Source organism: Arachis hypogaea, chromosome 18 (genome assembly GCF_003086295.3).
Source record: "Arachis hypogaea cultivar Tifrunner chromosome 18, arahy.Tifrunner.gnm2.J5K5, whole genome shotgun sequence".
NCBI classification, from domain to species: Eukaryota; Viridiplantae; Streptophyta; class Magnoliopsida; order Fabales; family Fabaceae; genus Arachis; species Arachis hypogaea.
The window spans coordinates 60,608,130-60,620,849 of record NC_092053.1 but is presented as its reverse complement, the minus strand read 5'-3'; the positions used below and the strand labels follow the sequence as shown (position 1 = coordinate 60,620,849).

The window sequence follows — 12,720 nt, the reverse complement described above, 5'->3', positions numbered from 1 at the left end:
ACATAATTAAAGTCTCTAGGAAGCAGTTTTCAAACATGTTATAAATTCAGGAAGGAATTATAATTTCATGCTAATTTAATGAATAAGTGGGTAAGGATCATGATAAAATCACACAATTAAACACAATATAAACCATAAAATAGTGGTTTATCACTTATTTTGGGGGATTTTATCAACTTTTCTCACATTTATTCAATGAAATAGCATGGTTTTGCAATTCTCCCTTGATTTGTGCCTAAATGTGAAAACATGCTTTTTAAGCCTTAAAATAGCTAAATTCAATTCACTTTAATTCCATTCGATGCCTTGATATATTTTTTGAGTGATTTCAGGTTCATAAGGCAAGTATTGGATGGAAGAAGTGAGGAGAAAAGCATGCAAAGTGAGAGAACTCATGAAGAAATGAAGGAACCGTAAAGCTGTCAAGCCTGAACTCTTTGCACTCAATCAACCATAACTTGAGCTATAGAGGTCCAAATGAGGCGGTTCTATTTGCATTGGAAAGCTAACATCTGGGGCTTCAAAAGGATATAAAATTTGCCATATGTTACTTCACGCTCAGGGGCGCGCACGCGCCATGTACGCGTGCGCGCCGATGCTGCTCGTGGCCCACTAAAGTGAAATCGCCCCCAGCAATTTTTGAAGCACTTTGGGCCCAACCCAACTCATTTCTGATGCTATTTCATGCAGAATTCAAGCTTGGGTAAGGGAGGAGCAGTTGTTTGTAGCATTAACATCATGTAGGTTAGTTTCTAGAGAGAGAAGCTCCCTCTTCTCTCTAGAATTAGGTTAGGTTAATCCATCTTAGATCTAGGCATGATTCTTGATTTCATCTTGTTTCTTTTCCAATTTCTTTTTCTACTACTCTATTCTTCTTAGCTCTTTTGTCAATTTACTTTTATGTCTCTTTTATGTTTATGAACACTCATGTTGGATCTTGTTTACATTTGATGAAATTTAATGATGATGTTTCTTTTATTGATGATTTGAGTTGTTGATTTACTTTCCTTACAATTTGTAGTTGATAGATTTTACTATTTCTTATCATTTATTATGCTTCCCTTTATTACCCACCAAGTGTTTGACAAAATGCTTGGTTGGACTTTAGAGTAGATTTTGAACATTCTTGGCTTGGGAAGAGTAATTGGGCAATCTTGAGTCATTAATACCCAATTTACATTGGTGATCTAGAATTGTTAGTTAATATCATTTTCAATGACGCTAATCTTTTGCTAATTCAATTAGTGAGTTTATTAGGATTTTTTATTTGAGATTAACTAGTCTTGTTTGACTTTCTCTCATGGAAGATAACTTATACCTTCTTCCAATGTTGGAGATGACGAAATAAGATAAATTCTTGTTTATTATTGTGATATGATTGATTAGTCTTGTTTGACATTCTCCCTATGTAAAGATAACATGATACCTTCTTCTATTTGTTAGAGTTGACTAAATAAGATGAATTGATCATTGTATGACTAGGATAGAAAGCCTAAGAACTCAACCTTTGCCATGAATGTCTCTCTTTATTAATTGCCTTCTTTAGTTACTTGCTTGATTTACTTTTCTTGTCATTTAATTTCTTGCCAAACACAAAATCAAAACCCCTTACCCCTTTATAGCCAATAATTGAGCACTTCATTGCAATTCCTTGTGAGACGACCCGGAGTCTAAATACTTCGGTTAATTTTCATTTGGGGTTTGTTACATGTGACAACTCAATATTTTTTATTGGGAGGATTGTTTGTTGGTGTAGAACTATACTTGCAACCAGAATTCATTCATTTGAAGAAATTCTATACCATCACAACAATTCGCTTCAAATCACCTTCCCAAGCCAAGAACATAAAATTCTATTCTAACATCCTCTCAAGCATTTTGACAAACACTTGGAAGGAACAAAAGAAAAGCATAGTAAATTAACAACAAGAATGAAATCTATCAACAATTATTGCAAGGAATTAACAACAACAATCAAAAGGAACATTATTGACATGAATTACCACAAATTAAATTGAAAGAAAATAGAAGAAACAAGAGTAGATCAACAACAAGTATGGAACCAAAGTAGAAGAAATTACAACAAAAGAATAGAAGAACAACATGTAACAACAAAGAATTGAGAGGTAGAAGTAGAAGAGAGCATGAATTAAACCTAGATCTAAGATTATTGAACTAAACCTAATCCTAATTCCTAGAGAGAAGTGAGAGCTTCTCTCTCTAAAACTAACTAAAACTAATCCTAATGTGTGTAGAATGATGGAATCCCCCCGTTTTTTAATCCTTGCCTCTTTTAAGTGTTTTTGGCGCCAAAGTTGACTTAGATTGGGCCCCACGACTTCTCAAAATTCGCTGCGCATGTTTTCACTTTAAAATCTTGTGCCAGCATCGATGCGTATGCGTACAGCACGTGTGCGTGTCCCTTGAGTTTTTGCGATCCACGCGTGCACGTACACTGCGCGTGCGCGTCCATGAGCTCATCCAATTCTTTGGCTTTTCTATGTGTTCTCAATTTTGCATGCTTTTCTCTTCACTCTTTTGATCCATTCCTAGCCTTTTCAACCTGAAATTACTAACAAACACATCAAGGCATTTAGCGGAATCAAAGGTGAATCAAAATTGTCAAATTCAAGGTCTAAAAAGCATGTTTTCACATTTAAGCACAAACGGAGGGAGAATAACAAAACCATGCTATTTCATTGAATAAATGTGAGAAAAGGTTGATAAAATACTCTAAATTCATCACAAGATAAACCCTGAAAACGGGATTTATCAGAGCAATTTCAATTTAACTAGATAACATCCAATGTAATTCTACTCTAGAACTAAACAAGTAACTATAACTAAAGTCAATACAATTGAAATTTTTTGTTTTCAAATGTGAATAATAAAGGGAACTCTTGGCTAGGCATAGGAATTGGGGTCACCATCCTTGTCTAATGACCATATCTTGACAATTATGAGGAACCAAACTCACTAAGTCTACCTCCAAGAGCTTTAAGTACGTAATGTTTACTCCTAAGCTTGAGGTACGTCAAGTGGCTTGATCAATCTCAACTCATAAGTCCCAATCCAACTACCAATTGACTTAGTAGTGGATTAGTGTCAATGGGTATCAACTTGACCACTAAGGGTTCTCAAATCACCAAATCAATTAGACCCAATGACAAAAGTTTACCCAATTCCCTTAGCCTAGGCCAAGAGGCAAGAAAACTACTCCATAATCAAAGGAAACATTTCATCAAACACATGGTATGCATTAATAAAAGACATTTTCAAATTGCAAATAAATTGAAAATTAAAAGCATCCACTTACAATTATCAAAGGAGAACTACTCAAACAACACTATTAATCATGGAGAACATCAATGTATCATTAGAAATTCAAGATCCACAAAGTTCATAAGATGAATAGAAAATGGGAAATAACAAGAGAACAACAATCTAACATAAGATCTAAACAAAATTATACTAGAAAAGTCAAATTAAGTAATCAAAACTAGAAATCAACAAAATCCAATTCAGAATTTAACAAGAAAAGATCAAATCAAACTAGATCTAGAGAGGAATAATGGTTTCTCTCTCTAGAAGAACAAGAACCAAAGAAAACTAGCCAAAATTAAGTCTAAGTGTGTAATGAATGATCCCCCCCTTTCCCCTTAGAATTCTTGGGTCTTTTCCATGCAGATTCAGCTTGAATTTGGGCCTCTAGAGCCTCACAAATTGCCAGGCACGATTTCTTTAATGAGGTCACGTGCATCTCGTCACGCGTACGCGTCATGTATGTGTGCGCGTCGCCTGAATTTCGCGATCCACGCGTGCGCATGATGCACGTGTGTGCGTCGATGAGGATTTCACCAATCCACGCGGATGCGCCACTCTTCGCGCGCCATACTCAACTCCTTGCATCCACATGTGAGCGTACGGTGCACGTGCGAGTCAAGGTTGATTTCCTAAAGCCCAATTCTTCATGTTCCTTCCACTTGTGCATGCTTCCTTCCTCTTTTCTAGGCCATTCTTGCCCTACAAACTCTGAAATCACTCAACAAACATATCACGGCATCGAATGGTGATAAAAGAGGATCAAAATATGGCATTTTTAAAGCAAAATAAGCATGTTTTCCATCATAAAGCAATATTAGGAAGAGAACACAAAACCATGCAATTTCTGTGAATAAGTGTGGAAAATAATTACGAAAGCCCCAAATTCTACACAATATAAACCACAAAATTGAGGTTTATCAAACCTCCCGACACTTAAACCTAGCATGTCCTCATGCTAAAGATAAAAGACCAAAGACATGGGAGAAAAGGGTCATGAAGTACAAACTACCTAACTAAATGCATGTAACCAATGTAAATACGTCTATCTACTTGCTCAAGAGTAAATCTATCCTCCAAGAACACATATGAGCATATAGGGCTAAGGTGACATGTAGTCCATGAATCCTACCAATTTGAACATCAGAATGAAGTGCATATAACTTGCGAGATGACCGCTTGTGAAAGCCAGGAACGAGGAGTTGAGCATCGAACCCTCACCGAAAGTGTATCCGCTCTATTCGCTCAAGTGTATAGGGTTCGTCACTCAATCCTCTTCTAATCATGCTTTCCAAGATTTATCTTTCATCTAACAATCAACAGTTATTCAATGCATGCATACAAGTATCATGAGGTCTTGTTCATATGTTGTAATGGGGCTAGGTAAAGGTAGGGGTGTATATGGTCAAGTGAGCTTGAAATTTGAATCTTTGATAAACCTAAGACTTCACCAACACATACAACAACCTATATAATTCTAACACAATACCTAACTACCTATGATTATCACTTTTTTACATACTCATGCATTCTCCTTAATTCACCTTCCATATGCATTGTTATTGTTACTTTGCTTTGGGGCATTTTTGTCCCTTTTTTATTGATTTTATTTTTTTTCTATTTTCTCTATTTTTATATATATATATATATATATATATTTTTTTTTTCTACAAACGTATCAATGCATATGGTTTAACATATTTAATGTATGAGTATGTGCCCAATCCCATGATTTTCAACAAAAATACAAAATACACTTTTACCTCAACCAATATTCCTAGTTTCTCCTACCCAAATGATACACACCCTCACTAGCCTAAGCTAATCAAAGATCCAAATTAAGGGATATTTATTGTTTTTCACTTAGGGGTAATGATGTGCTAATATTAAGAACAAAAGGGATTAAATGGCTTAAAATTGGCTAACAATGGTTGATAAAAGTTAGGCTATTTGGGTAAGTGAGCTAAATGAATTGATGGTCTCAATCCTATAAATACATGTATACATGGAATAATAGATATAAAGAATCGAACAAAGCAAGGATTACAATCATAGAGAGAGAATAATGCACACAAGAATGGGAATAAGTGGTTAGAAGATATAACCACACAATAAGGCTCAAAACTCACATGCTTGTGTTCTCAGCTCAAACACCATGTTCCAAAATACATTCTTCACGCAAGTTTATCTTAAGAAAAATTTTTCGAAATTGGTAGGGTACCATGAAAATACAGTTTCTTGGGAAAGATGTCATCACCCTAACCAAGTAGTACTAACAATAAAAACTAACTAAACATGCAAGGTGTCCTAATTAACAAAACAATAGAGAATTAAAGTCCATAGATGTTGAAAAGAGGAGATTATTACCTACAGAGATCGGTCGAACGACCTCCCCACACTTAAGAATTAGCACGGTCCTCCGTGCTACTAGCAAGGTGCAATGGGTGGTCGGGTTTGGAACTTCCACTATCCCGTTCGCGAGTGCTCTCTTCACTTAAATACGAGGTGGATGTGGAGATCTCTGGTTCCTCCATAGAAGGGGTCACACAACTCAAAAGCTTCTTTATGTAAGCGTACCGGCGTTGGTTCTGTCGTTCATATCTATCTATCTTCCTATGGAGGTCCTCAAGTCGTTGGTGGAAAGATCTTTGTGATGTAGAAGAAGTGGTAGGGATATCTAAGGGAATAGCTATCTCAAGATTTCCGGGTTCCGCTGGGGGCTTGAGATATTTTTCGGTTGGGACCACGTCGCCCTCTACCAGAATCATTGCTTTTCGATCCTTAGGCTCCCGGGGAACACCAGTAGTAGCAATTAACTCCATCACCAAGGCGGGAAAAGGTAGGTTACCCTTAGCATGAACACGACCCACGGCTTGGTGGATGAGGCGAGCAATGTTAACCGGCCGCTCTGTGAGTATACACCAAACTAGCAAGGCTAGATCTGCGGTGATCAACGTCTCGTGAGTGCTGGGAAATACGTAATGAGACAAGATCTGGGTCCATGCTCAAGCCTCTACAGTTAAAAAATATGCAAGAATGCCCTTAGGTCGGGGCCTGAGTCTCCCTCGGGTCCAAAATGTATCCAGTTCGGCAATAACCCGGCGGACAGCTTCCCAATCAAAAACAGAATTGAATTCATCACGCTGACGGAAGGCCTCTTGGTAACCATCTACCTTATCCGGTACGAGTGGGACTCGGAGTACTTCTTGAATAGCTTTCTCGAAAATTGGAACTTGCTTCCAACGCATGAAAACAGTCTAAAGAGAAGGTGAGAATTAATTGGTGTAGAACTCTACCACCCATGAGAGATTTGCCTCTTGTGGTCTCCTCATAAGAAATCCCTATCCTCGTCGCTCAATGCGAGGTATGACAAACTGAACTAAATGACCCGGAGGGTTAAGAAGGGGTTCAAAATGATAATTCTGTGCAATCATGATGGGAAATATTAGCTCGCAATAGCGGTTGGGAAACCTAGTGGGATCTCTCGAGGGGTTGTCCTTCTCTAGGTCATCAATCTTAATGATGCTTCGCGCCTTATTGGGGAGAGGTTTAGCCTTGGGCGCGTGTTACGCTTTGGTGGTGGCTTTTTGAGGTGCCCTTTTGGTAGGCGGCTTCTTCTGTGCCTTTTCCTTGTTCTTTTTGATGGCCATCTTAAAAAGGAGAGGAAAGAGAAGACACTAAACTCAAAGAGACCACACTCAAAGTATAACATGCTAGCGAGAAAAGTGCCACCAAAGAATATGTATTTTGGAAGCATGACAGCTGCAACATGCAAGCAAGACAACTATTGAAATTCAGAGCAATGCACTAGCATGTGATGCAAGAGTGAAAAAGGCGTGCAAGTAAGGCATGAGAAGAATAAACTCAAGCATCGCTAACAACCTCAAGTGACATATGCAAGAAAGATAAAAAGCTTAAGAAAATCAATTACCTAATCTAACTCCAAGACAATAAGGCATGCAAAAGGAATAAAGTGGAGTTAGAGAGGGTTGGAATACAATTCTTGCAATATGACCTAAGGAAGCAAGGAATGGGTATACACATATGAGTGGTAGAGATGAAGTGCAATGAGTTCAATGTACAATAAGAAGGCAAGTGTATTGATAGAAGAGCACCAATTTGAAAGCATAGTGTCAAAATTGACTAAAAATGTGATAGGTGCAATTCAACAAACACTTGGTGTGCAACATCCAAACCATAAGCACATTGAATAAATGCAAAAGTACAATACTCCAAAATGATATACCCAACATCAGAACACCATCACATAATCACAAAAGATTCAAAAGATAACAAACCAACCCATCAAAGCAAGAGGTAACTCAAATTTTAACATCCATAGAAAATGTCAAGAAAAAGAAGAAAGAAATCAAATAAACAAGAGTAAATTAAACAAGTGCAACTAAGAGAAATAAGAGAAAGTAAAGACATGCAATTAAGAAAGAAAGGCATAAAGTAAAGACAAAGAGAATGGAAAAGAATATGACCTCGAGAGGAATGGAGAAGATAAGGTGCAAGTAAGAGAAAGGGAAGGAGGGAAGAGAGAGAAGAGGAGAGAGAAAGTGGGGACCGCCGGAGGTGGTGGTCATCGGTAGGTGAAGTTGTCGGTAGTGGTGGGCGAGAGAAGTGGTGAAGAGGGAAAGGGAAAGAAGAGATGAGAAGAGGAAGAAGAAGGTGGAAGAAGGAGGTGAGAAGAAAAATTTGAAACAGGGCGCGCTAGTGCATACCTGCGTCCGAGGATCGACGCGCGCGCATGCTACGCGTACGCGTGGAATGACGAAAAGAAGAGGGGCGCGCGAGCACCACCCACACGTACGCGTGGGTAAGGGAACAGGTAAGGGATGCGTATGCGTTATAGCGCACGCATAAGTGAAAGCAACTGCGCATTTCTTGCATTGCTTGCGCAATGCTCGCGCAAGTCTCGGGTGTTGTGTACTGGGAACGCAGGTAAGGCGACTGATGCGTACGTGTCATGTGCGCGCACACGTGGGCGGGCAAGATGGAAAAACGACGCGTGAACATGCTATGCGCGCACGCGTGAGTAGGAGTTGCGCGGTTTGCGTATTGCTTGTGCAATGCTTGCGCAACTCTCAGGAAAAATGTACCCAGATTGTCATACATAGCGACTGTTGCGTACGCGTCATGTGCGCGCACGCATGGAAAAGCAAGGGAGCAAAACGACGCGTGAGCATGCTATGCGCGCACGCGTGAGCAGGAGTTGCGCGTTTTGCACAATGCTTGCGCGATGCTTGCACAACTCTCGGGAAAAAGTGCCCAGACTTGCGAAAATGCAGGCGATGCGCACACATCTTGTATGCTTACGCATGCACCCCCCTTTTTTTTTCAACATAGTGAAAGGTATTTTAACACATTCCTGGCAGGTATTCAAGCTAGATAGTGAAGAAAACACTCACAAATTCATGCACCACTCAAAATAAAGCATTTTCTTTAACCTTATCAATTCATCCATACCAAGATTAATGAAATCTACATGAATATCATAACAATTCAACAAAATCAACAAAAGCCAGCATACCTAAGCAACTCAACAACACCAAAAAATCACAAAATTCACAAGAATCTAAAGCTAGAGGCAAGAAAGTATACATAAGGAAGATCTTACCATGGTGGGGTGTCTCCCACCAAGCACTTTTCTTTAACGTCCTTAAGTTGGACGGTCTTGTGCTTAAGCCTCCTCTCCTTTTGGTGCATCCTCATGCAGGAGCACATCCACTTCCCTTGGTGATTTGTAGTCATGGTACTTCTTCACTCTATGTCCATTCACCTTGAAAGTAGTATCACTTTGAGGGTCAAATAATTCCACTACCCCATAGGGCTTAACCTCATTTACTTTGAAGGGTCCTTCCCACCTTGAACGGAGCTTTCCAGGCATGAATTTGAGCCTCGAGTTATAGAGGAAAACTTCGTCACCTTCTTGAAAATCCTTCTTTCGGATATGGTGATCATGAAATGCCTTAGTCTTTTCCTTGTAGATTCGAGCATTCTCATATGCCTCCATCCTAAGACACTCAAGCTCCTCTAGTTGCAATTTTCTGGCCACACCCACCTTGGTGATGTCCATGTTACACTACTTCACTGCCCAATAGGCCTTGTGCTCAATTTCCACTGAAAGGTGGCATGCCTTGCCATAAACGATCCAGAAAGGACTCATCCCTAACGGGGTCTTATAGGCCGTCCTATATGCCCATAGTGCATCTCCAAACCGAGAGCTCCAGTCTTTCCTTTGTGGATTCACAACTTTCTCCAAAATTCGCTTAATCTCCCAGTTGGACACCTCCGCTTGCCTATTCGTTTGGGGGTGATAAGCAGTTGAAACCTTATGTAGTATCCCATAGTGCTTGAGCAGTGCTTCTACCTTCCTGTTACAAAAGTGGGAACCTTGGTCGCTCACGATTGCTCGCGGCGACCCATAGCGGCACACAATATTATTTCTAATGAAAGAAATCACGGCATTAGCATCATCAAGGTGGGTAGGTATCACTTTCACCCATTTTGATACGTATTCAACCGCCAACAGAATATATAGATACCCACTTGAGTTAGGAAATGGCCCCAAAAAGTCTATGCCCATACATCAAAGATTTCACAGAACAACATAGGTTGTTGAGGCATTTCATCCTTTTGGGATGCATTTCCTGACTTCTAACATTGGTGACTGGTCCACGAAATTGTGATCATCAATGGCGCCAACAACTTGGTACGCACTATTGTAATCTCAACTCTTTATCACAACTCTGCACAACTAACCAGCAAGTGCACTGGGTCGTCCAAGTAATAAACCTTACGTGAGTAAGGGTCGATCCCACGGAGATTGTCGGCTTGAAGCAAGCTATGGTCATCTTGCAAATCTCAGTCAGGCAGATTCAAATGGTTATGGAGAATTGATAATTAAAAGATGAATAAAATATAAAATAAAGATAGAGATACTTATGTAATTCATTGGTGAGAATTTCAGATAAGCATATGAAGATGCTTTGTTCCTTCTGAACCTCTGCTTTCCTATTGCCTTCTTCCAATCGTTCATACTCCTTTCCATGGCAAGCTTATGTTGGGTTTCACTGTTGTCAATGGCTACCTCCCGTCCTCTTAGTGAAAATGGTCCAAATGCACTGTCACCGCACGGCTAATCAGCTGTTGGTTCTCGATCATGTTGGAATAGGATCCATTGATCCTTTTGCGTCTGTCACTACGCCCAACACTCACGAGTTTGATGCTCGTCACAGTCATCCCTTCCCAGATCCTACTCGGAGTACTACAGACAAGGTTTAGACTTTCCGGATCTCATGAATACTACCAATTGATTCTAGCCTATACCACGAAGACTCTGATTTCATGGAATGGAAGGCTCGGTTGTTAGGCGAGGCAACCATGTGTCATGAACCAGAAGGCTAAGAGATACGCACTCAAGCTATTGCAAGTAGAACGGAAGTGGTTGTCAGGTACGCGTTCATAGGTGAGAATGATGATGAGTGTCATGGATCATCACATTCGTCAGGTTGAAGAACGAGTGTATATCTTAGAGAAGAAATAGGCTTGAGTTGAATAGAAAAACAATAGTACTTTGCATTAATTCATGAGGAACAGCAGAGCTCCACACCTTAATCTATGGTGTGTAGAAACTCTACCGTTGAAAATACAAAAGTGATAATGGTGGTCATTGGCTTCGGCCCCAGAGAGGGAACCAGAAGAACCAAGATGATCTGAAGATGAAAATACAATAGCAAAAGGTCCTATTTATAGAGAACTAGTAGCCTAGGGTTACAGAAATAAGTAATTAATGTAGAAATCTTCTTCTGGGCCCACTTGGTGTGTGCTTGGACTGAGCATTGAAGCTTTCACGTGTAGAGACTTTTCTTGGAGTTAAACGCCAGCTTTTGTGCTAGTTTGGGCGTTTAACTCCAGCTTTTATGCCAGTTCTGGCGTTTTGACGCCAGAATTTCTATGCTGACTTGGAACGCCGGTTTGGGCCATCAAATCTCGAGCAAAGTATGGACTATTATATATTGGTGGAAAGCCCAGGATGTCTACTTTTCAACGCAATTGAGAGTGCGCCAATTGGGCTTCTGTAGCTCCAGAAAATCTACTTCGAGTGCATGGAGGTCAGAATCCAACAGCATCTGCAGTCCTTTTTCAGCCTCTGAATCAGATTTTTGCTCAGGTCCCTCAATTTCAGCTAGAAAATACCTGAAATCACAGTAAAACACACAAACTCATAGTAAAGTCTAGAAATGTGATTTTTATTTAAAAACTAATAAAAATATAATAAAAACTAACTAAAACATACTAAAAACATACTAAAAATAATGCCAAAAAGCATATAAATTATCCGCTCATCACAACACCAAACTTAAATTGTTGCTTATCCCCAAGCAACTGAAAATCAAATAGGATAAAAAGAAGAGAATATACTATAAACTCCAAAATATCAATGAAACTTAGCTCCAATTAGATGAGCGGGACTAGTAGCTTTTTGCTTCTGAACAGTTTTGGCATCTCACTTTATCCTTTGAAGTTCAGAATGATTGGCATCTATAGGAACTCAGAATTCAGATAGTGTTATTGATTCGCCTAGTTCAGTATGTTGATTCTTGAACACAGTTACTTTATGAGTCTTGGCCGTGACCCTAAGCATTTTGTTTTCCAGTATTACCACCAGATACATAAATGCCACAGACACATAACTGGGTGAACCTTTTCAGATTGTGACTCAGCTTTGCTAGAGTCCCCAATTAGAGGTGTCCAGAGCTCTTAAGCACACTCTTTTTTTTTGCTTTGGACCACGACTTTAACCGCTCAGTCTCAAGCTTTTCACTTGACACCTTCACGCCACAAGCACATGGTTAGGGACAGCTTGGTTTAGCCGCTTAGGCCAGGATTTTATTCCTGTGGGCCCTCCTATCCACTAATACTCAAAGCCTTGGATCCTTTTTATTTTACCCTTGCCTTTTAGTTTAAAGGGCTATTGGCTTTTTCTGCTTGCTTTTTCTTTTTCTTTCTTTTTTCTTTTTTTTTTGCCAATTTTTTTCTCTTCTTTTTTTTTCCGCAAGCTTTTCACTATTTTTCTTGCTTCAAGAATCATTTTTATGATTTTTCAGATTATCAATAACATTTTTCCTTTTTCATCATTCTTTCAAGAGCCAACAATTTTAACATTTATAAACAACAAATTCAAAAAATATGCACTGTTCAAGCATTCATTCAGAAAACAAAAAGTATTGTCACCACATCAAAATAATTAAACTAGTTTCAAGGATGAATTCAAAATCATGTACTTCTTGTTCTTTTGTGATTAAAACATTTTTCTTTTAAGAAAGGTGATGGATTCATAGGACATTCATAGCTTTAAGACATAGACACTAAGACACTAATGATCATGTA

At 39.2% G+C, this 12,720-nt stretch overlaps 1 protein-coding gene across 1 annotated transcript; it reads right to left on the bottom strand.

Moving 5' to 3' along the window:
- Positions 1-9,007: 9,007 nt before the first annotated feature.
- Positions 9,008-9,403, bottom strand: LOC112770044 (uncharacterized). Its single transcript, XM_025814473.1, has one exon. The coding sequence runs from the start codon at positions 9,401-9,403 to the stop codon at positions 9,008-9,010; it is 396 nt and encodes a 131-aa protein (XP_025670258.1).
- Between the last annotated feature and the right edge of the window lie 3,317 nt (positions 9,404-12,720).